Source organism: Myxocyprinus asiaticus, chromosome 14, assembly GCF_019703515.2.
Source record: "Myxocyprinus asiaticus isolate MX2 ecotype Aquarium Trade chromosome 14, UBuf_Myxa_2, whole genome shotgun sequence".
Classification (NCBI taxonomy): Eukaryota; Metazoa; Chordata; class Actinopteri; order Cypriniformes; family Catostomidae; genus Myxocyprinus; species Myxocyprinus asiaticus.
The window spans coordinates 13,224,509-13,250,079 of NC_059357.1; the positions used below are offsets into that span (position 1 = coordinate 13,224,509).

Here is a 25,571-nt window from a genome sequence, read left to right on the forward strand (position 1 = left end):
TCTGACTGAAAGGGCACACCGCAGATTGCACACTGAGGTAAAAAAGTACCCTACAGAGACAGCTAAAGAATTAAGGAATCATTGGAACTGGTTAACATCTCTGTTCATGAGTCAACTATACTGAAAACATTAAACAGGCATGATGTGCATGGCAGGACACCACAAAGGAAGCTGCTGCTTTCCAACAAAAAGATTGCAGCACGCCTGAAGTTTGCTAAAAGCCACATTGACACTCCATAACGCTACTAGGAAAATGTTTTGTGGATTGATGAAACTAAGGTTGAATTTTTTGGGAAGAACATGCAGCAATATGTATGAAGTAAAAAGGGCAACGCATACCAACATGAAAACATCATCCCGATGTTTAAGTATGGTGGAGGGAGCATCATGATTTGGGGCTGCTTTGCTGCTTCGGGGCCTGGAACGCTTGCCATCATTGAGGAAAAAATGAATTCCCAAGTTCATCAAGATTTCCTACAGGATAATATTAGGGTGGCTGTGCACCAGCTGAAGCTCAGTAGAAGTTGGGTGATGCAGCAGGACAATGACCCTAAACATCAAAGTAATTCCACTACAGAATGGCTTCAAAAAAAGAAAATTCACCTTTTGGAGTGGCCCAGTCAGACCCCAGACCTTAACCCAATAGAGATGCTGTGGAATGACCTCAAGAGAGCCGTTCACACCAGATATCCTAAGAATATGGCTGAGCCGAAGCAGTTTTGTAAGGAAGAATGGTCCAAAATTCCTTCTGAAAGTTGTGCAGGTCTAATCCGCAGCTACTGGAAACACTTGTTTAAGGTTATTGCTGCCAAAGGAGGATCGACCAGTTATTAAATCCAAGGGTTCACTAACTTTTTCCACAGCACTGTGAATGTTTAATGGGATGTGTTCAATAAAGACATGAAAGATTATAATTGTGGGTGTGCTGTTAGCATAAGCACATTGTAGTTTGTCTATACTTTGATGAAGATGAGATCACTTTTCAGACCAATTAAAGCAGAAAACCATGCTAATTCCAAAGGGTTTACATACTTTTTCTTGCCACTGTAGATGGCCAATTTGAGATTATCGGCTTTGTCTTGTAACAGTGGCCATTTGGACAATTAACCAAGTGCTCAAGGTTTGGCTGGTTAGCATGGTCCAGTTAGCCCCTGTTGGAAGATATCGTAACTATACCATTCTGTGATGACAAAAAGCATTTTTCTCCATTTAAGGAGTTTCAAACATAGCTGTGTATTCTGACTAATTTTCTTTTTATAACTATATTACAAGTAACATATACTGTAATATGCGTCAATGAAGTGACACTCATTTTCTTGTCCAGATCCATTTAATTATTAAAAAATCCAATTCACACAAAATAATTACTTGAATACACCTCTTCTGTGATTGACATGCTTTCAATACTGAGTTCAAACTAATTTGGGGCTTAAAAAAATGCTGACATTTTTTCAAAAGGAAATGTTAGCTTGTGTTCAGAATAATCTTTTATTATTTCTTAAAGCAGTGAAACAAATATCAAAATATGATTAATATTTGAAAAAAAATGTGTCCACCAAATCAAAGTCATGTGGTGTAACCAACATGCAGGTAACATTAGACCCTTTAGACTCTCAAGACCGTTTGTGAAGATTTTTAAAAATATTTATTTTGCCATATCATTAATCAATATTTTTATATTGTTATGAAAAGGCACATTTTGTTCAGGCCATTTTGTCACTGGGGAATCTTCTTGACTCAAAAATATATTTGTTAAAAATAAATTTTCACCTTGAAATATGTTTGAAAACTTTTTTTTGAAATTAATGATTAAGTTGCATACACTCTTAGGTGCAAGAAAAGTATTTAATTACTGTTTACTTTATTTTTTTTTAATAAAAATAAAAGATAAATGCTACAAATGTTTTAAAAAAATTACATGGACTTAAAGAGTACATTTCTATGAACCTGACACGTGTTTTAAACAAGAGTTTTAAAAGATTTCTCATTTTTATTCCCTCGGACAACATTATTTGTCAATGAACCCTATTCATTATTCAAAATCTAAATATATATTTGCATCAACAAGAGTGTCTAGCTATACTGTACGTATGTGTTTCTGTTTGGTGATGAGTAATATAGGGTGGTTAGGCTTATTAGTATGCATCTGGGAAGGACACTTTTTCATCCCAATCATAAAATATTGAGAATCCTAGTCTGCCCCCTAGCGGCAAATGCTGTTTAATGCAACTGTTCAAACACATGTAGATCCATGTTCCTCTAGCATTCATGCATCCATCCAGTGTTGGGCAAGCTGCTCAAAAATGTAGCTAGCTAAACTACTCAACAGCTGGATAGGATACTATTGTTTAACTTTAGAGAAAGTAGTTACACTATACATGGATAAAGTAGCTTGCTACACTTAGCCTGAGCTACTTCATATTTTTGTAAATATGAGATTTTAAATTTAGTCAGCTCTAATACGTGTTTATTGGTAAACAAACAGCATCTCCAAATGAAGTAGGACTACAACTATTGCCAGATGCTGTTAAAGTTTCTCAGAATCGGCTTTAGAAAAGTGGCAGTAGCTATTTCCACATTCATGGTACTCCAAGATACTTCAAAGAATATGGAACTTAGATATATGTCCAAAAACATGGTAATTCCTTAGTACTTTTTGGTACGGTGTAAGTTTTGTAAGTGTTTTCGTGTATTGTTTGATCTGACACTCTCTAGTGTGGAAAATGTCTTTACCTGGCATACAGAGTCGTTCAAAAGCGGCACATACAGGTGTTGAACTTTATAAAGACTACCTTCATCGCTAGCGGACGATATGACACTTTGGCAGCCTTTGTTTCAATTGATTGTTGGTAAATATTCACTTCATCCAGCGCTCTTTGTACGTATACAGTTACTTCTCCAAACGATGCAGTCCATTAACTGAGCGATTCATTGAAAAGAACCGATTCAAAAGAATGATTCATTCACGAAGTGTTGCTTTTCTAATAGCCGAGAGGAAATACATCATACACGACTTTATTGCTAAAAAAAATATTATTATCCAGTTGAATATGCAGCGTTGTGGCGATTGTAAACGTTTCCCCGCTACTTAATCGATAAATTAGTTTCGTTACTAAAACCTTACATTAAAAACTAGCAACGTTACTATGTCGCTAATATGTAGTTCAGGGGTATTCAACGGGCGCGAGCCTGTCAAGGTAGGTTTTTGATTCATCCCACTTACTCGAGTCTTTTGAATCCGTTCTCCAAAGAGAGTCGTTCAGATTCTTTCACTTGTGCGGTTAATAACCATTTGTGAAATAAGGGAGTCATTGAATCATTGATTCGACTGATTCGTTTAAACAATACTGAGTCGTTCACAAACGAAACCTGAAAGGCTGAAAAGCCGATAACGATTCCACTAATAGCTTCAATATTTGTACTGTAGCGACGCTACTGCCCAACACTGCATTCATTCATTCATTCATTCATTCATTCATCCACCTCAGGGCCGGAGCGGCAATCGGGAAGATCGGGAGAATTCCCGCTGGGCCGGTTAAAAATTGGGCCGGTTAGGTCCGCATGTTGATAGACAAACTTTCATCATATGTCGCATAACAATTGCCAACAGTCCGTAACATCCGGTATTTAAAGGATCAGAATTGCGTTCCGTATTATAGCGGACGCAGTCTGTATTTCATCATCTCACACCCAAACAAATGAGAGAGTATCCTGTGAGAGACGAAACTGATGTTGCCCCGCTTCACTTGACAGCGCGGGAAGGATCACGGAAGATCCATCGAGAACGGATAGACTACTAATAGCTGAATGGATGAACGTGCTTCAGGTACAAGATCATCACAAGTTTAATACTGACTGCAGTCTCACAATCTCAAGCAATTAATCTCTGAAATCCTCTTCCCTAGCAGTGCAGAATGATAATAGCAAAATTATTTTTTGTCACAAAATAACAGAATACTTAAAGTAAATGAATACAGATGCAACAGCACGACACGGTACAAAAATAATAGGACTTTACAGCTCTCAAAAGATTAAAATTAATGAAACAAACTGCACAAAGTGCCTTAAGTGTTGTATAATGCGATAAAACCCTCTTAAAGAGACAGTAACCATTTTGCCTTTGTCCTGAACATTTACAATCCAAGTAAAAGAAAAGTACAAATGTGTTATTTTTGGTCTTTTATTTCACTCTTATCGTTGTAAAATGGCACGTTTTTGAATGGCATGTAAAAATGTAAAAACAATCACTCAACCTTCATTGTTTCACTGGATCTGTTGCTATTTTAATTATCTAAAATACAAAGCACTGACCATTTAAAGTGTGAGCCTGTACATCTTGAAAGAGTTATAAACATTTACAGTTCTACAGTGTTATTATGTGCCAAGATAGTCTTTAAAATAAACTTAGTTTACTCAAAAATGAAATTTCTCTCATCATTTACTCACCCTCATGCCATCCCAGATGTGTATGACTTTCTTTCTTCTGCTGAACACAAATTAAGCTTTTTAGAAGAATTTCTCAGTTCTATTGGTCCTTTCAATGCAAGTGAATGGTGATCAGAACTCAGAAGGTATAAAAATCACATAAATGCAGCATAAAAGTAATTCATACAACTCCAGTGGTTTAATCTATGTCTTCAGAAGCGATATGATAGGTGTGGGTATGAAACAGGTCAATATTTAAGTTTTTTTTTTTTATACTATAAATTCTCCTCCCTGCCCAGTAAGGGGCGATATGCTTATGTAAATCACCAAAAACAGAAGAACTCTTACGAGAGAAGAGCGCTTATGAAAGTGAAAGTGGAGATTTATAGTAAAAAATAGCTTAATTATTGATCTGTTTCTCACTGCTTCTCATTTACTTGCATTGAATGGACCAACAGAGCTGAGATATTCTTCTAAACATCTTCATTCATGTTCTGCAGAAGAAAGTCATACACATCTGGGATGGCATGAGGTTGAGCAAATGATCAAATATCCCTTTAACATTCACTTATTTTTACAACACATACAATGAAGTCTTATGACAAAGTGAAAATCTTAGTGAATGCTGTATGTGGTATAATGACATGGAGAGCTTAAATAATTTTCAAGTAATTGCATATATTGCATATTTTTGCTGTGATCTTGTTTTATTGTTATCATCTTCACCTCCAACCCCCCTTTTGGGTGTGGGCTGACTTAGACATGACATCCCGGGCTGAATATGAATCCCACTCCGACCCTGATCCACCTTATGTGCATTATCAGCCTATTATAACTGTAATGCATCCAGTCTGTGACGAACAAGTCAGTACTGTGTCTCATTCTACATGGAGGGTGGGACATAATCAAACACATCCAGAAAATTAACAAGACATGTGACTAATTCATTAGGATTTTTTTTTTTTTTTTTTTCTCCAGGAGTGACTATTTGCACCCAGGTGTAAATAACACCTGCCACACATCGCGGCTATTTGCACCCCAATCGTCTATTAGAAAAATATTTACACAAAGAACTGCATTATACAGTAAGTGTTGCTTCAGTGGCATGGGGTGGAATGCTGGTAAGACCTTTGCCTTTTCGACCCGGGTTCATTCCACGCTTGTCGCTCTCTTTTTTCCATGCTGTTTCCTGTCTTCTCTCTTAATAATTTCTTTAATACTACTAATACATACAAATTAATATAAAATTTTCCCTTTTTTTGGCTGAAACCATAGATTTTATGCAATTAACAACAGTAACCATGTTTAATTTTGTGGTTACTATGATTTTACTACAAAATACCATGGTGATACTATGGTTACTGTAGATAAACCATGGTTAGTTTTTGTAAAGGAAGGTTAAGGTTAGGTTTAGGGGTTGGTTTAGTGCGTCTGTGGGACTCTAAATAAACACGCTGCAGTGATGTCCCTATACTGTATTTTAGTATTTAATTAAGGGTGCAAATAGTATCTGCCACTATTTGCACCGGGGTACAAATACTGTAGTATGTACCATTATTTGTACAAGTGTTGGGGTGCAAATAATATTTGCCACTATTTGCACTGGGGTGTAAATAGCATACCTTTTTTTTTACTCCAGCTCCAAATTATCTTTAAATCAAAAGTATTATTTCATTTGTCACTTTTGTATGGTAAAATAAAAACTCTGATTACTGTGATGACACATATTTCCAGCAGTCACATAGCAAACATATTCTTTATTCATTTTTTAAACAAATTCATAAAACAAAATATTTAAAACAAATATAAAAATGAAAATTTTTCATTGTCTTCACAGGGACTGAATATGATTCATTTTCTTTCTTTCAGTCAAACAAAAAGTGTTTCCCATAACCTGTTTATTTAGTGTTCAGGGCTAATTCAATCTGAACCAATGAAACAAACAAACAAAAAAACGTTTGAATGATTTCTGCATAACACGACTGTTTGCAATACCATGATTGCAGTGAATGACATCAAATTCCTTGTCTGGTCATTTAGTCATATAATAGTCTAGTGTGATGAAACAGCTGTCTGAGCTCAGTGTGATGTACTGCAATTTCAGGTCATGTGTGACATACCTTTGGCACATGTGAATTAAGTATGCTAGCTCAGATTAACAGCACTGTCATGTCTACACTGTCTTACATTGATATTAAAGGTAATTTTCATACAAATCTATTTTTATATTTATAACTGCAGTGCTAAGCAAAATGATGTTTCAAAAGTGAGCAAAAATTTTAAAGTGTAAAGAACAGCCTATAAGTGCAGAATTGGTGCCACATCTGCCCTCAAATTAACAAAATCTTGCAGCGGATATGAGTAAAGTCAGCATTGATATATGGAAGCTCTGGTTACTGATTCATATAAGCGGTGCTTGCTGAGGCAAGCATCATTATTTGTGAAGTTTTCTGATGCAAGCATAACTATTTTTATTGCTCATAATCAAATGTGGCTTGTTGCAGAGATTTGTGCTAGTACTTTTCTAAGTGATTTGACTTACAATGATGAAACAAGCACAATAGGTTTACATTGAAATTTTCTTCAGAAAATGTAAATGTATATTGTAATTTAAGTCTAATGGCCTTCCAAATGCAGAGAGTGTATATTGTTCCTAAAAGGACCCCAGGAGGGTCCTTGCCTTTTAGACCATTGTGACCAATATATGATCATTCTGGACACATTTGGAATTTTTGGACTTGATTTCAAGTAGAAAATTCTCTTAGAAATGTTATTTGTGCAAATATCCAGCAAGGAGCAGTAAAGTAATTCCCCTTTCAGTCACCAGCACTTCCCGTAACTCCTGCTCAGCTAAAATCACTTTTTCTTCCAAGCCCCACCTCTTACTGTCCTTCTCTCCATCTTCTCCCCTCTTTTCAAACCTCCATGCAATCCCTTTACCATTCTTTCTCTCTCACACATCTTTTTTCTCTGTCTCTCTCTCTTGCCTTGCCCTCTTTGCTCCTGAGTTCTGATTGGTTCCAGACCTTCCACTCGCTGACTCGACATTCCACAGCTGGCCACGGCACCGTTTCAACCCAAGGCCTTTCCAAGAGTTGAAAGGAAAAAAAGAAGGGCAAGAAAAAAAGTGAAAGTTAAGAACTGAAAAGAATAAGAGAAAGATATGGTAGAACAATATAGAGGAGAAAATGGAAAGACACACGGATGAATTACTTGGTGCAGATTATATTTGAGCTCATCATTATGGCTGCGATCAACCAAACAGTTACAGTGAGGTCAGCCTTCCCACTGGGTAGCCCTGCGTTCACCATGTGATTAGAGAGAGATACTGTGGTGCTTTTAACAGGCTCACTCTTATGCACTTTCATCTATCTATTTCTGTCCTAAGCTTTTTTTTTTTCTTTTTTTTCCTCCGTTCTGCACCACTAAACTTCAAACAGGCCGTAGTTTCATTTGATCTGTAATTACTGTCATTATCATTTTCAGACAGCTTTGTGAGGGACCTGGATTCTGACCCAGAGAATGTTGCACATTAGCTGCACAAATTTTAAAAAGCAAAGAAAATGCGTCACAAAAAATAACGTAAAAAGTCACAGTCTGAAACAAAAATACTGTTGTGGCATTACCTTTTGGTTGAAAGTATGTGCTTATGGAGTGTGTACACTCATGAGCCAAAACATTATGACCACTCACAGGTGAAGTGAATAACGTTGATCATCTCCTAACAAGGCCACTTGTCAAGGTCTGGGTAGATTAGATCCTAAGTGAACAATCAGTTCTCGTAGTCAACGTGTTGAATGCAGGAGAAATGGGCAGGAGTAAAGACCTCAGCGACTTTGATAAGGGCCAAATTGATATGGCCAGACGACTGGGTCAGAGCATCTTTGAAATGGCAAGGCTTGTGGGGTGCTCCAGGTCAGCAGTGGTGAGTACCTACTTACAGTGGTCCGAGGAATGACAAACCGGTGACAGGGTGTTGGGCGCCCAAGGCTCATCGATGCACGAAGGCAATGAAGGCTATGCTGTCTGGTCTGAACCGACAGAAGGTCTACTGTGGCACAAGTCACAGAAAATTTTAATGATGATTACTGGAGGAATGTAGCACAACACACAGTGCATTGCACCCTGCTGCGTATGGGGCTGTGCAGCCGCAGACCGGTCAGAGTGCCCATGATGACCCCTGTCCACCGTCGAAAGCGCCTACAATGGGCACGTGCACGTCGGATCTGGACCTTGAAACAGTGGAAGAAGGTCGCCTGGTCCGATGAGTCCCATTTTCTTTTACATCACATGGATGGCCATGTACATGTGCGCCGTTTACCTGAGGAAGTGATGGCACCATGATGCACTGTGGGAAGACGACAAGCAGGTGGAGGGAATGTGATGCTCTGGCCAATATTCTGCTGGTAATCCCTGGGTCTGGCCATTCATGTGGACGTCAATTTGACATGTGCCACCTACCTAAACATCGTTGCAGACCAGCTACTCCCCTTTATGGCAATGGTATTCCCTGATGACAGTGGCTTCTTTCAGCAGGATAATGTGCCCTGCCACACTACACACATTGTTCGGGAATGGTTTGAGGAACATGATGAAGGGTTCAAGGTGTTGCTGCGGCCTCCAAATTCCCCAGATCGCAATCCAATTGAGCATCTGTAGGATGTTCTGGATCAACAAGTCCGATCCACAGCGGCTCCACCTCAAAACTTATAGAACTTGAAGGATCTGCTGCTAATGTCTTGGTGCCAGATACCACAGGACACCTTCAGGGGTGTGGTAGAGTCCATGCCTCGGCGGGTTGTTGCTGTTTAGGTGGCACGTGGAGGACCAAAAGCATATTATGTGGTCATAATGTTTTGGCTCATCAGTGTATGTGTTTGTGTGTTTGTACTTAGCTCTAGTTTGGGGACAAAATTGTCCTGCAAAACTTCCCTTTGGAGACATTTGGGGACGTCCTCATTTGGAAAATCGATTCATAAAGCAAAAACCTCTTTTTCAGTTTAAAAAATTTGGGTGTGGGTTAGGGTTAGTCTATAGTTAGATTAGATCAAAATTAGATTTATCTATAAACAATTGATGTATATTGCATGTCCCCATTTAGACAGCTAAATATGTGTGCATTTGTATGTGTGTGTGATTGTGTGCTCTGATCTCTCGAAGTTCAAGTCAATGTGATTTTTTTTTGGGGGGGGGGGGGTTCCCTTTTGGCTCTAAAGCATAACTATAGTATGTCATTAAGAACTTGAAAACATATGATTACAAACTGCATTTCCATAACCACATAATTACCCAACCCAAACAGCCCCTCTGAGATGGTGGCATTTGATTGGTTGACAAAGGCTTAGATGGGATGTGATCTGCCCATACTGAATGGATGTACTTTCAGATAAAAGAGTTTGCTTCTGTTTATTCTGATTGGTCCTCTGCTGCGCACTACACGGCTCTCTCAATGTCTCTAAAAAACACAAAATCTTTTCCTTAAATGTAAATTCTCTCAGTCAGTTGCTGTCTTAGCAGATTTGTTTTCTTAGATATTCCGAATCAGTTTGAACACATCCGGCATTATTCTCCCTGTTCGTTTAACTCCATGTCCGAAACAAGAATGTTTTTTTCCATTTCTTCTGAGGGTGCTGAGTTAGTGCGGCTATACCGAGCACTCTCAAAGGAACCTGTAGAGCCAAAGCTCCGCCTGCGATACAGATAAATCCCGCCCACCACCAGAGCAATAAGAAGCAGCGCTGCAACCAGGACCTGAATTAATACATGGATATGGTTGGCCTCAGCTGGAGAGAAAAAAAAGAGACAATTTAGTCATTTAGTAATATTCAAATTAAGCAGTATCCAATTTTGTATTTTTTTTTTTACATTGTAAACATGATTAGGTACCAGTACATACTGTATATGAGGTGTAAATATATGACTAGAACTTACAGTGGACTACAGGATCTGCTGAGGGTCCTATTGAAAAGGAGAAATGAAACAAAAAAGCAAATCTGAAGCAAAATTTGAATGAATGTATTAGTACTACAGTATTTCTTTTTTAAAAGGGGTCATATTGATTGACACGTTATTTTATCAATATATTTTTGAGGCATAGATATATTAACATTAGCCAACATTTAAATTAGAAGCCTAATTTGTGTGCTTTCCTATTCACTCAGTTGGGTTTTGTTTAATGTCTGGCATAATAGTGTTGGGAGACCACAAGGGGGTGATATAACATTTACTGAAGCAGGTCGCAAGGCACTGGTATCATAACACAAGACGGGTATTTTAGAGTTCCCTGCACAGGATGCATACACACAAAAGCTACAAAGGTTTTTGTACTTCAAGAATGAAAGTGACATTGGTGAGTTTGCAGGTTAGTGTATGAAACTGGTTTAACTGCACAGACTGAATGATTAGAAATTGTAGCCATGAAGAGGTTTTATTCAAGTTTTCACACCACAAAAAGACATACTTGTAACTGAAAATACATTGTGTAGGCTACATGAAAGATGCATATGCACAATATATCATCCACTGATGGCTAGAGTAAATAATCTTTGTTCTTTGATAATGATTTGTGTCCAATTTTATGGAAAACTATCGAGTTACACACTTTGGCGCTGCAGATTTCTGAGCAGCTTCGAAAGGCGATGAGCCTGTGGTGTGCGTACACAGCTTTATAGAAAATAATTTTAGAACTGGCATGTCGTCCGCCAGACACGTCCGATGTGTGACCCCCTTTAATTTACCCTGCCACTCACAGTTTACCAAAGTTGTGTTGAGAAATATGTTTGAAAAGACAAAGACTACTGTGCAACAAGCAGCCCCATTTATAACTGAAAAAATCCTGATATACACTGGCGGCCAAAAGTTTGGAATAATGTACAGATTTTGCACTTATAGAAAGAAATTGCCACTTTTATTCACCAAAGTTGCATTCAGTTGATCACAATGTATAGTCAGGACATTAATAACGTGAAAAATTACTATTACAATTTGTAACAAATATTCAGAAATTCTTAAACTACATCAAAGAGTACTTATCAAAAAATCCTCCACGTGCAGCAATGACAGCTTTGCAGATTCTTGGCATTCTAGCTGTCAGTTTGGCCAGAAACTCAGGTGACATTTCACCCCACGCTTCCTGTAGCACTTGCCATAGATGTGGCTGTCTTGTAGGGCACTTCTCATGCACCTTACAGTCTAGCTGATTCCACAAAAGCTCAATGTGGTTAAGATCCATAACACTCTTTTCCAATTATCTGTTGTCCAAAGTCTGTTTTTTTGCCCACTCTAACCTTTTCTTTTTGATTTTCTGTTTCAAAAGTGGCTTTTTCTTTGCAATTCTTCCCATAAGGCCTGCACCCGAGTCTTCTCTTTACTGCTGTACATGAAATTGGTGTTGAGCAGGTAGAATTCAACGAAGCTGTCAGATGAGTACATGTGAGGCGTCTATTTCTCAAACTAGAGACTGATGTACTTATCCTCTTGTTTAGTTGTACATCTGGCCTTCCACATCTCTTTCTGTCCTTGTTAGACCCAGTTGTCCTTTGTCTTTGAAGTCTGTAGTGTACACCTTTGTATGAAATCTTCATTTCGATTTCAAGCATTGTATAGCCTTCATTCCTCAAAACAATAATTGACTGATGAGTTTCTAGAGAAAGCAGTATTTTTTTTTTTTTTTTTTTTTGCCATTTTTGACCTAATATTGACCAATAGACATGCCAGTCTATTGCATACTGTGACAACTCAAAAACAAAGACAATGTTAAGCTTCATTTAACGAACCAAATAGCTTTCAGCAGTGTTTAATACAATGACAAGTGATTTTCTAGTAACAAATTAGCAATTTAGCAAGATTACTCAAGGATAAGGTGTTGGAGTGATGGCTGCTGGAAATGGGGCCTGTCTAGATTTGATCAAAAATGACTTTTTCAAATAGCTGTTTTTTACATCAGTAATGTCCTGCCTATACTTTGTGATCAGTTGAATGCCACTTTGGTGAATTAAAATTTAAAAACAGCTAAATCTGTACATTATTCCAAACTTTTGGCCGCCAGTGTATATCGATAATCATCGGGAAAATCCTCCGATTATAGATCGGAATCGATCGGCATCGATCCCAAGCCTAAATGTAAGTCAAGTCTTTTAAGCACATTTCTTGTCATAATTCTTGTTTAATTCCATTGAAATGAAACGGGCCAGTTTGTACTGAATTGATCAGGAACTTGGTGAAAATAAACTTTATACACTCTTTCTTAAAGATGTGTAAATTTTTATTGTAATGTCCTGTACCTCGTGGCCGCTTACAGATGACACCATGAGTCCGATTTTTGCAGGAGCCAGGCCTCCAGAGGCCCGTGTTGCTCTGAACCCAGAAGCAGCTGTTGGCGGAGAGCATGCTCAGGTTCGCGTCCTGCTGCTCCCAGTTACTATAGTCCACCACCTCACTGTCAGACCACTCCAGATTGCCTTCTGTACACACACACACACACACACACACACACACACACACACACACAGGTCTAGATAAATGATCCAAACTGATGATCAATAGATTAAACAAGTGTTATTAGTTAAAGTTCTTGCCTTTGGAGTTAAAGATCATTCCGAGCCAAGCGCCATGAGCCTGTTCTTGAAAACTCTGAATGTGTTCCCACACAAAACCATTCTCGTTTTCATCTAGTATTGACAAGAGCTTTGCTCCCACTGAAAAATAAAATAAGATTATAAAGTTTCTTTTTAGTGTAATATATTCCTGTGCTCAGTTTTTTTCTCTGTGTTTTTCAGTACGTGTTAGTGTGAATGTTACCTTTGCTACAGGTGCGTATGGCCTCGTGTTTAAATTGCAGCTCGTGCAGGACAAATGAGTAGCAGTGATTTCTAAAAGGAATCCAGGACCAATTACCTACAGCCTGTGGGCAAAAACCTGGATACACCCACCTGTGGTCTATCGTTCTCTCTGTAAGAAAGACAGAAATAGGAAAAGACTTTTACAATAGACCTTCACATTTGTGTGCTGTGGCAGCGGGGGCGTGGTCAAGCATCTCTCCGGAGAGAGAGAAAGCGGTAAGGGCGCTTACACCTGAGTTAAATTATGTCTAACACCTGTCTCTAATTTCAGTGAGCACGGGGAGAGCGGCATAAATAGAGCCACACCGCAGGTAGAAGAGAGAGAGCCTGGGCATCAGAGACCCGATTGTGGAGCGAAGAGTTTATTGTAAAGTTGAGAGTTTTGTTTTGTGAAGTAGTTTGTGTATTTTTAGACTGACTCATTGAACAACGGAAAAGCCCTGCGAGTGTGTATCTGCCACAAAGAGGAAAATAAAAACATTTACCTGAACCAGGAAATCTGCTTCTCGCCTCCTCTTTCCACTGAGAAGTATTACATGTGCAAATAACTTTTATTATAGAAACAAGCCCACCAAGTCTCTATCAGACAGACCAGACAAACAAGCTATAGAAAGCTAGCATACAGCATACTTCACATAATTTACTGAATATGGCCTATTATTTTTCAAAATGTATGTGAAACAGTACACATTATGTAGCGATAAACATTTAAAGCAGTATTATGCTTCATTTTTGTCACAAGACATTAGCAGAGTTTGGAATGGCATACTACCCATACTACATTTATTTCTTCTGCCATATCAATATGTGTAAGAGTAATATTGAAGTATGCTATTTCGAACTTGGCCATTATTACATTTGCCACATGACCTCATTAAGTGCAAGTTTAATTCCACAAGTGGCATCCAATATTCATTTCAGAAACAAAACAGTCATCTCTTAGTGGTCATCCATGCATACTGAGGATTCTAATACTAACCCCAGTATGCATGTTGTATACTTGTATACTGCAGGAATAGTAAGAATAGTATGGTAGCTTGTTATTCTGAATGCAGCCAAAGGCTGTGTCTGGAATGGAATGCTAGCAAATAGTAATAATAATGTTTGATTAAAAGACATCTGGACTAAAAGTCATGTTTCCTTTAATGGTGTCTTTAATATTTTGCAATCCATTCAAATAATGAATGGAGAAGGAAATGCTAAAATGAATTGCCTATGGTTCATTCGTCACACTGGAATTGCAAAATTCCATGTATTCTGAACATACCATAACATTTTTTTACCTGTATTAACTTCACAGATGGCTGCATTTAATTTTGTATTACAAGCTGCCACAGACCACTGGCCCTCAACGGTCATGTGACCACATCCATACATATGATTGGGCTCTCCATCCCGCCAGTCACTAAAAGTGATCTCCTCTTCGCCCAACCACGTGTAGCTCCGCCCCTAGTAATACAACAAACATTTGCTAAAGCTCGGACATGTCAAAGGTAGTATTATCGCTTAAACATACAACACATACACACAACGTCACTCACCCCGTCATTATGTAGTGCAATCCAAGCGGGTTTGCGGAGTGTGTTGAGGAGGAGGGTGAGGTAGGCGTGCTGTCGAGGGTCCTGTACTGCAGCTAGCGTTCCATTAACAGATTCACACACTTGCAAAGCTGAATGCCAATCAAGACGCTTCTGAAGAATCCGGTACTGGATGCCAGCAAATTCTAATGGGCCATCTAACGCTGGGGGAAGTGGGTCCCCACCAGGGGGCAAGCCAGGGTCTGCAAACACATACACTACCAGTCAAAAGTTTGGACATACCCACTCATTCTATATATATATATATATATATATATTTTTTTTTTTTTTTTTTTTTACACATTTTACAATAACAGTAAAGTCATTAAAAGTCATGAAAACAGAAACTGATGTATGGGAATCATGTAGTGACCAAAAATGTTGAACAAATCAAAACTATCTTATATTTTAGATTCTACAAAGTTCCAGCCTGTTGATAGTACCTACATTATCCATCAAAATCAAGATCCTTATCCTATTTGGCTCTTAAACTATTAAATAACCTTCCTAGCATTGTTCGGGACTCAGACACACACTCTCTCAGTTCTAAACTAAAGACTTCTCTCTTCAGCCAGGCATTCACCTTATTTATCCCTCAACCTGTAGTTATGCTGCATTAGTTAGGCAAGCCGGAACCAGAAACACTTCTCATATTGTATAACTCTGATTCAAAATTAAATTAATGGCATCTAAGCTAATATTATTCATTTTTTTCCCCATCTCATCCTCTGGATACATATCCCATGGTTAGCAGTGCCCAACAATACCAGCTTTGGTCCATCCCAATGTCCCAATCACACTGCTGTGTCGCTGAGCGATGACTACTAACAGCAGCCTGTGCCAGCAGTGCAGCGAGGGACGATTCGATGATCACTGTCTGCATCACTACACTCTACTACAATGGAATTCACAGCCTACACCTCGGTCTTAGGATGGACTTAACCAAAAATTAACTGTCACAAGCTTCCAGCAGGACTGCAAGGTGCACCTCACTGACCACTGCCTGCATCTTCTTGGTCGTAGGATGGACTACACAACGAATAAACTGCTATCAACTGCAATTCAATGGAACAGTAAGTAACACTTCTCTGACCACTGCTTGAATCACTTTTCTTAGACATATATATATATATATATATATATATATACACACACACACATATACACACACACACGAACATATACAATAATAAATAGACAATAAATGAATGCCAAATAAAAAAGGACAGTGCATCTATGTGCACTTCCACAGTCAATTCAAGATGGACTTCAAAGACACTTAATCATTAATTTTAAACTTCAATCAATATCCTTTAGTTTCAAACATTGCCCACCAAAAATATACTCAGTTTACATAGTAAATACATGACTTATATTACATATAGTTAACTGATACTGGCATTATATTCATGCTGTATAGCCAGAGGGGAACTTGCTCCCCCAGCTGAGCCTTGTTTCTCCTAGGGTTTTTTTTCTTCTTCTTTCTGTGAGCTAACATCTTATGGAGTTTTGGTTTCCTTGCTACGGTCGCCTTTGGCTTGCATTATGGGGGCCTAAAGACAAATAATTTTAAAGGAATATTAGGGGTTCAATACAAGTTAAGCTCAACCGACAGCATTTGTGGCATTATACTGATTATCACAAAAACTTATTTTGACTTGCCCTTTCTTTTCTTTCAAAAAAGCAAAAATCTGTGTTCCAGTGAGGCACTTACAATGAAAGTGAATGGGGCCAATCCATAAACGTTAAAATACTCACTGTTTGAAAAGTAGAGCCACAAGACATAAACAATATATGTGTTCACATGATTGTAGTGTTATAAAATCACTTACTAACCTTTTTTGTGTAAAGTTATAGCCAATTTTACAACTTCGTTGCCATGATTAGGTAATGTCAACAAACACTATAATCCTAAAACGACTTTAAAAATGATGATTTAAACAACTTTACAGCTCAAATAAAACATGAGTTTTAACAGAAGAATTAATGTTAGTGCTTTTATAAAATTATAAACTTCATATCTCTGTCTTTAAATCCTCCAAAAATTGGCCCCATTCACTTCCATTGTAAGTGCCTCACTGTAACCCATATTTTTGCTTTTTTTTTATAGAAAAGGAGGGACGAGTCAAAATGATTTTTTGTGGCAATCAACATTATACCACAAGTGCTGTTGATTGAGCTTAACTTGTATTGAACCCGGAATATTCTTTTAAGGTATGATTTTTAATGAAGTTTCTTTAATAAAACAGCTCAATTAGGATTCTAAGACATTTAAGACAGTACAGACATTACAGCACACTTTTCTTGTAAAGCAGCTTTAAAACGATGTGTATTGTGAAAGGTGCTATACAAATAAAAATGACTTGACAAAGTAGCCACGCTTTGCCTAGATTACAGCTCTGCACACTCTGGGCATTCTCTCAAACAACTTCATGAAGTATCCACCTGTGATGCTTTTTAAACAGTATTGAAGGAGTTTTGGCTGCTTTGCCTCACTGTCTGGTCCAACTCATCCATTTAAAAAAAATATATATATATATATATTGGTTTTGTAAACAAATTCATAAATGTGCACAAATTATTTTTGTCTATAAAACTAATTTCAAAGAATTTAAACATAATCCTTTAGATAAATTTTTTTTACAAACATGGAATACATAAATTCAGTCAAGTGTGTCAAGCACAGAGTCCAGGAAATTTTATGCGATGCATATTTGTGTGTGTCTGTCTGTGTGATTGAATTTGTGGTGTTCCTGTACCTTTGTCCTTCATGCAGATGAAGCCATGTTTCTCTGCATCACATTTGCGAGATGCCCACATGCCCATCCGCCGGTGAGGACTACCATGGAGGAGCACTACGCAGTTACCCTAATGACACACACATACACACACACACACATGCATGTTGACCATAAAGAGAAAGAGAGAGAGGAAGAAAGGGTGGGGGAGTCAGACACATAAAATGTCTTAAAAGTGATATGAAATTAATGACTGGATGGATGGATGGATGGATAAGCAAACTAGTACCGGGCTTTTATTATGTCTGTTGTCCACTGGTTCTCCAGGGGCCCAGTTAGTGTAGCTCAGCAACCCAGGTTCAAACCACCTGAACTGAGCTAGTGAATCTGAGGTGAGCCCCACCCACATATGAAAACTGCTATTGGGTAGCAGAGTTACAAGGAATGCTGAGGAGAGAGAAATAAATAAATATAGTTCAAAGGTTAGTCTGTTTCAAATAAAACAAGTTAATACAACACAAAACATGTATGTTAATACATCTGTGTGTTTGAGTTTGCTGTACCCTGCACTATGTGATTTGGCACTGCCACTATTGTGGCTCTTTGTGTCAGACAGATCTTAGAAGCTGCCTCCCACGTACTACGACGCGACACCTCCTCTCCAAACACTTTGTAACACTGTGAGAATGAAAATGAATGAGAAAACAGAATGCTGACAGAACATATGAGAATGATGATAATTCTGTCACTATAATAATTTTTAATCTTATATTTCTTTAAAAGCATTATGTTTTTAAAAAACAAAAATAGATAGCACAGCTAAGTCTAAAACTAAAAAGTTGTAGTGGTTTAAGCTAATATTAAGTTTATGTTTTCACCTTGTGTAGGAAAGGGCTCCAGCCCTGGGGGCAGCCAGCGGGTGTGAGAGGAGGAGAAGGTGTAGGAGGGATGGTACCGGTCACATTTACCCTTTTACACACGTATGGAAGATCAGCGTGACACCTCTGATCTGACCACTCACCTGAAAGAGGATGACAGTAACTCAGCATGTGAATCAGCTACTTTAAACAGGCCACATATTATTCCCCAACATTTTCTTGACACAGACATTTCAGAATTTTATATATTCAAATATCCTTAACATTGAGACTGCCTTTTATTTAGAAAACATGGAAACGGCATTTTTTCATGCTTGAAGTGTGCTTAAAGGTGCCATAAGCCATTGTTTCTGGTTCTGGTCGGAGGAGTGGCCTGCACTTTTTTAGCCAATCAGAGAATGCTCTCCGTCTCTCTGCCTTTTATGTGCTCGGGTTTGCTGACATGTCTTTGGAAGGTGGGGTTTTGAATCTATTGAATGTATGGGGTGAGTCTAATTCAGTGCCTAAGTCTAGAAGAAAGACCTAAAACATCTTATATCACTTTTAAGCTTAAAAATGTGCTGTCAAATCCGTTGCGTCTCAAATCAAGTTGAAAATGACATATTTCTATTTGAGTGTGTAAAGGTGAGTGAGAGTTGTCAAACCTTTGGAGGCTGAGATTTGGACACATTTGGGCTCTTTGCTGATTGGTCGAGGCTGTCCGAGTCCCCAGGACACATAGTTGAGCACCGAGTGATCAGACCACCTAAATCGCCCATCACTCTTAAAAGTGTGTAGCCCCACCCACCACAGATCGTTTTCTTTGCGGGACATCTTAATACAGTGAGACAAAAACATGCAAAAATGTTAAGCCCTGATGGCTACATGTATGCCAGAGCACATTCAGTGTCATAGTCTTAAAAGACAGTATGTGTGTCTGTTGTGTGTCTTCTATGAATGTGTGTGTACCTTGCGTAAAGTGCCAACCAAAAACTGATTCTCTTTAGGAGAGTGCATGGAGACCAGGGAGGCGTCGAACCAGGAGCAGATCCTCTGAGCCTGGTCCCATGTGGAGCGGTGCTCAAACATTTTATACTGAGCCTCCTCAAAGTCAACCCACTCTACACCAGTGTCTACACAGATTTAAAATCATTTGTTAACCACACACGTTAACCTGCTTCCATAACCTATATTACAGACTTATATGTTTCTAAAGGTGAAAAAGGGAGGATAGCATTTTCAAAGGCAATTGTAAGTATTATCCAGAGGTCAGAATTTAGACATGCATTGTGACACACCTTCGTGGCTCTCAGGTTCCTCTTCCACCTTTCCTGCAGCATACATTAAATAAAAGTTAACGGGCTGTTTAGTGGTCATTTAAAATGTGCAGGCATTAATGTTTGTGGCTACCTTTTGGTATTTTGCAGATCCAGTCAAGCTCAGAGTCGCAATGTGACACCAGCCAGTTGGTATCAGCCATGTTAGCTGCTCCACACTCAGCAGAGCCATAATTCCCTCTGCCAAAGTTCTGATAGGTCACCTGAAAGAAAAGAAACAGAAAAATCGAGATTATGTTAGTATTAAATTACTTTTTATTATGATTATTTTATTATATAAGGATTATAATAGTATACCATACATGTATAGTGATGGTAACAGATGTTAATATTATGGTACTTTAACCCTTAAATGCATCGGCATTTCACTAAAAACTCTTACATATTCGGGTCTTAAGAGACCCGGCACATACACTGTATATCTATCACAAATGGATCTATAAAATGCCCAGATAAAATACAATTTTCAAAATATTTTCAAGACTATTAAAAAATAATAGAATAAAAAACATTTTAATATATTTTGATGTTTTATTTTTCATACAGCAAAGAGACAATGCAACAAATCTAGAACAGGATTCATTACTTTCACACTGAAATTTCATGAGATGCAGCTGGCTTTCAAACACATATTCAGCTACACATAACACAATCTACACAAAAGCTGCACATTAGCTACACATGTGATTTTCTCAGGCACTTATTAAGTCTAAATAGATGCACAACTTACATAATTTCAGTCATAAACCCAAATGACAACGGTCACATAATACTCTTCATGTGTTTTACTTGCTATAGTTGGTTCTTCATCAAATAGCAATGTCAAAAGTGAATCAAAGTCAATCACTGAAACAACAGCGCCACCTTGAGTAAGAAAAAGCATGTATAATATGTATGTGTTCACGCATATGGGATACTGACAATTCCCCATTGTTGTTAATTCATTGTTGCACAGAAAATCAATGTGATTTAGTATTTATTTGTATTAATATAATACCCAGTTCTCTTGTAATAAAAAAGAAATAGATATCATGTGATAGTAAACTTATATAAATATGAAATAATCATAAAAATATAATTTATTGAAGTGAAAAAAAGAAAAGAAAAAAACGACACTATTACATACAGTATCTAGTGTCTCTAATGACCCTATACACTTTTGGTACTCAAGCCATTCTAAAAAATATTTTTTTGCAATTTTGCCTTTGTGTGTGTGTGTGTGTGTGTGTGTGTGTGTGTGTGTGTGTGTGTGTTATACTCTTAATAAGAGAGGGGTTGAGGAATACTACAGAGGTGTGGGCACAACTCCAAAAAATGGATGAGTAACGGGATGGAATGAGGTCCCAGGCCACTAAAGACCCGAGGTATGAGTTTAAGGGTTAATATGTACTGTACTATGGTACTGAATGACTTCAAAATTCATATACCATAATATTTACATGGTACTGCAAGGTACTTCAAAGAATACAATGGTACCTTTTGTTAGTTATCTTTTTTATTTTTATGGACCTCTAGTACATTAAAATACTGTGCTTAAACATCAAATTAAGCAACTCACGGCTGATCCATCACTCCATGTCCAACTGTCACTATTCCGGCGGGAAATTCCTATCCATAGCCAGTGCTGCTCGTGATCCTCCGCCTCCCTGCATACACAGCCAATCAAAAGGTTGCACTGTTAGGGGCTGTTCATACTTAACACGTTTTTGCGTTTGTCTGCACAATTATTTTTCTATGTAAACATGGGGCTAGATGGACATTTTTGACCGTTGTGCTTCGTATCAGGTTTTTTTTTGTGTGTCTCACACAAAAGCGCTGGGTTTTTAGATGTCCTGACAAGTTTGAAATAACTTGAAATAACTAATTAAAAAAGCTTCTCAAATTGCGCTGCAATCTAGCCTTATTAGTGCAAGAACACATCTGGCCTGATTGGCCCCTAAAATACTAAGGTGATTCAGAGACCCAAAACCATTTAGCCGAATTAATTAATACTTAACAAACTAACAAATATATAATGTCAAAGCCACAACAATGCTCTACCACATGCATTAAATAGGCCACTTTTATTTTCTTAGTCAATGTTTCTTACATCAAAAACAGTCCTAAATTGCTACTGTATCTTTAATACTTCTATATGTAAATGAGTGTTTATTTGAAAATGTGGGTAGACACACATTAATGGTTGTGACATAATAACCATTGTGATTTCTGAATGGCCTGTTTTTGCCTCCAAGTTTCAATAAATGGTCTGGGTAGCCTGGGAAAGGAGCTTTACACATCACACATACTTACCCAAAGGCCTCGTGGAGAATCTGGAAGACAAAGGCCTCTTCCTCCGGCGTGCTAAAGCTGGCGAGCTGAGCTCCATGTTTCTGGCAGAACTTGTGAGCTTGAATCCAAGTCAACCTCTTCTCCAAAGCACCTGCATGAAAGACCTACGAGAGCACAGCAATGAGATAAAGGGATAGTTCACCGAAAAATGAAAAAAAAAATAAAATAAATAAATTTATAATAATTATATATATATATATATATATATATATATATATATATATATATATATATATATATATAATTATTATAAAATATTTTTTATTTTTTTATTAATTAATTGTTTTATATATATACACAATTAATTCCAAACCAATATGACTTTTTGTTCTTCCATGGAACACACACACAAACACATCATCCTACTCTATAATAGGTAGAATGACAGCCTCAGTATTAGTCACAATTCACTTTTATTGTACTGGAGGGGAAACATTTTATGAAAGTGAATGGTGACTGAGACTAACATTCTGCCTGACACAGAAATAGAAAGTCATACAGGTTTGAAACAACATGAGGGTTTGTTTTTTGAAACAGACATGTGAATACAGACATACCTTGTAGCAGTGGCGGAGTGTGTTAGTGCTCTTCCATCCTGAAGGGCAAGCTCCCGTCAGGGAGGGTGTAGGCTGAGGAACAGGAGGGCTGGGGATGAAAGAGGAGTCCAGGTTCTGTTTGCAAATGTATTTGGAGCGGACGCTGGCACAGTCCTTCACCTCCCACAGGCCCATAGCCTGACCCGCCACCATCACCACACAGCCTCCCTTTACCTGCGCTGCGAGACCAGAGGACGGGACATCAGCAGGCCCATCATTAGCTTTTATACGATTTAGTACCAAATGATAAAGGAAATAACGCATAGACACACACAATTCAGAACTTTAAAGATATGAATGGTTGAGACTCAAAAAAAAATAATTCATGCTTGTTCAATTTAGTCAATTAAAATGAGCTAATGCAACACAATTCTTGAATATTTTGCCACAACTTAATATAATTGTGTACAATCCATTTAAATTAGAATAATGGAAGTTTACTTAATCAGTTGCTGTTGGGATTATGAATAATTTTCATTGGCCAAAACTGGAGGTAGAGAAATCGAGATCCAAACCAAATTGAAATTTTTTTTTTTTGAGTGTTATTTTTTTAATTTAGCAACATCTGTCCATGTAGCTTAATATAGTACTCTACAAAATAAAAAATATGGTAATATCTTATTATATGCCATTATTATTTCAAATGTGTAATGGTATTATGTAGAAATATAATGTAGCAATATCTTTAATACTGTGTTACAGTGACTGACTTCATCATTGGTGGATAGGCAGTGCACATCATATATGTTTTATGGTGGTTCATGTGTGCAAGTGACCAGGATTCAAATCCTGATCAGTCCATTTCACTTTTATTGCATCTAGTAGGCACAACAAAATTAATTTAGGTTTGTATATTAAGCATTGAACAAATCTGTTTCTGTACCTGGCTCATCTCTGTTCCAGTTAGTGTATGTAAGTTCCTCTCCCGTGATCCAGTGAAACGGGCCGGTGCTGTTCTCATTATACAGGCCGAGCCAGAACTGATCGTCAGAACGGCCAAACACCAGACTGCTCACAAACGCCTGCTCAAATCTGGACACGCACACATTTGCACTTCATTTATTACTTCACAATTCATTTATTTTGGGAAAGAACCTCCATTTCAGGAAGTATTCAAGCAGTCCATGTTCTAAGGCTTGTGTCCTGTACCTGTTATTAATAATGACAAGTGTGGCATTGTTGCTAGCGCACATTCCTTTGGCGTCATTGAAGGTTAATGATTCTTCCCCAACCTTGAAACAGTTAGGACTGTGCAATCTCCAGCCCTGAAAAAGGTTAACCATACAGAGAATGAGAAGTTTCATGCATTATGATGCATTATTAGACTTGTTTGAGAAGTAATGCATTGGTAGAACCTGCGAAGATACACTATATTGCCAAAAGTATTCGCTCACCCATCCAAATAATTGAATTCAGGTGTTCCAATCACTTCCATGGCCACAGGTGTATAAAATGAAGCACCTAGGCATGCAGACTGCTTCTACAAACATTTGTGAAAGAATGGGCTGCTCTCAGGAGCTCAGTGAATTCCAGCGTGGTACTGTGATAGGATGCCACCTGTGCAACAAGTCCAGTCGTGAAATTTCCTCGCTACTAAATATTCCACAGTCAACTGTCAGTGGTATTATAACAAAGTGGAAGCGATTGGGAATGACAGCAACTCAGCCACGAAGTGGTAGGCCACGTAAAATGACAGAGCGGGGTCAGCGGATGCTGAGGCACATAGTGCGCAGAGTCAATCGCTACAGACCTCCAAAGTTCATGTGGCCTTCAGATTAGCTCAAGAACAGTGCATAGAGAGCTTCATGGAATGGGTTTCCATGGCCGAGCAGCTGCATCCAAGCCATACATCACCAAGTGCAATGCAAAGTGTCGGATGCAGTGGTGTAAAGCATGCCACCACTGGACTCTAGAGCAGTGGAGACGCGTTCTCTGGAGTGACGAATCACGCTTCTCCATCTGGCAATCTGATGGACGAGTCTGGGTTTGGTGGTTGCCAGGAGAACGGTACTTGTCTGACTGCATTGTGCCAACTGTGAAGTTTGGTGGAGGGAGGATTATGGTGTGGGGTTGTTTTTCAGGAGCTGGGCTTGGCCCCTTGGTTCCAGTGAAAGGAACTCTGAATGCTTCAGCATACCAAGAGATTTTGGACAATTCCATGCTCCCAACTTTGTGGGAACAGTTTGGGGATGATCCCTTCCTGTTCCAACATGACTGCGCACCAGTGCACAAAGCAAGGTCCATAAAGACATGGATGAGCGAGTTTGGTGTGGAAGAACTTGACTGGCCTGCACAGAGTCCTGACCTCAACCCGATAGAGCACCTTTGGGATGAATTAGAGCGAAGACTGCGAGCCAGGCCTTCTCATCCAACATCAGTGTCTGACCTCACAAATGCGCTTCTGGAAGAATGGTCAAAAATTCCCATAAACACACTCCTAAACCTTGTGGAAAGCCTTCCCAGAAGAGTTGAAGCTGTTATAGCTGCAAAGGGTGGGCCGACGTCATATTAAACCCTATGGATTAAGAATGGGATGTCACTTAAGTTCATATGCATCTAAAGGCAGATGAGTGAATACTTTTGGCAATATAGTGTATACACTATATTGCCAGAAGTATTCGCTCACCCATCCAAATAATTGAATTCAGGTGTTCCAATCACTTCCATGGCCACAGGTGTATAAAATGAAGCACCTAGGCATGCAGACTGCTTCTACAAACATTTGTGAAAGAATGGGCCGCTCTCAGGAGCTCAGTGAATTCCAGCATGGTACTGTGATAGGATGCCACCTGTGCAACAAGTCCAGTCGTGAAATTTCCTCGCTACTAAATATTCCACAGTCAACTGTCAGTGGTATTATAACAAAGTGG

The 25,571-nt window shown here is 38.4% G+C and overlaps 1 protein-coding gene and 1 long non-coding RNA gene across 3 annotated transcripts in view; one reads left to right on the forward strand and one right to left on the reverse strand.

Annotated features, from left to right (window-relative positions):
* Positions 1-3,711: 3,711 nt before the first annotated feature.
* On the forward strand, positions 3,712-9,633 carry LOC127451934 (uncharacterized). Its single transcript, XR_007899166.1, has 2 exons — positions 3,712-3,826; positions 5,404-9,633. It is a non-coding gene; the product is annotated as an uncharacterized LOC127451934 (long non-coding RNA).
* LOC127451919 (C-type mannose receptor 2-like) overlaps positions 6,163-25,571 on the reverse strand; it is a 51,318-nt gene continuing 31,909 nt past the window's right edge. For both annotated transcript variants that reach the window (XM_051716981.1, XM_051716982.1), the window contains exons 10-29: positions 23,851-23,966; positions 23,585-23,733; positions 22,663-22,880; positions 22,067-22,209; positions 21,333-21,420; positions 19,848-19,977; positions 19,736-19,768; positions 19,407-19,570; positions 19,103-19,271; positions 18,459-18,601; positions 18,144-18,258; positions 17,870-18,027; positions 17,602-17,710; positions 14,807-15,045; positions 14,549-14,714; positions 13,225-13,374; positions 13,002-13,121; positions 12,708-12,887; positions 10,357-10,383; positions 6,163-10,208 (exon numbers count right to left, since the gene is read on the reverse strand). In XM_051716981.1, the coding sequence (XP_051572941.1) occupies positions 9,988-10,208; positions 10,357-10,383; positions 12,708-12,887; positions 13,002-13,121; positions 13,225-13,374; positions 14,549-14,714; positions 14,807-15,045; positions 17,602-17,710; positions 17,870-18,027; positions 18,144-18,258; positions 18,459-18,601; positions 19,103-19,271; positions 19,407-19,570; positions 19,736-19,768; positions 19,848-19,977; positions 21,333-21,420; positions 22,067-22,209; positions 22,663-22,880; positions 23,585-23,733; positions 23,851-23,966 (2,838 nt within the window). In that variant the 3' untranslated portion in view covers positions 6,163-9,987. The remainder of the gene's footprint in view (positions 10,209-10,356; positions 10,384-12,707; positions 12,888-13,001; positions 13,122-13,224; positions 13,375-14,548; positions 14,715-14,806; positions 15,046-17,601; positions 17,711-17,869; positions 18,028-18,143; positions 18,259-18,458; positions 18,602-19,102; positions 19,272-19,406; positions 19,571-19,735; positions 19,769-19,847; positions 19,978-21,332; positions 21,421-22,066; positions 22,210-22,662; positions 22,881-23,584; positions 23,734-23,850; positions 23,967-25,571) is intronic.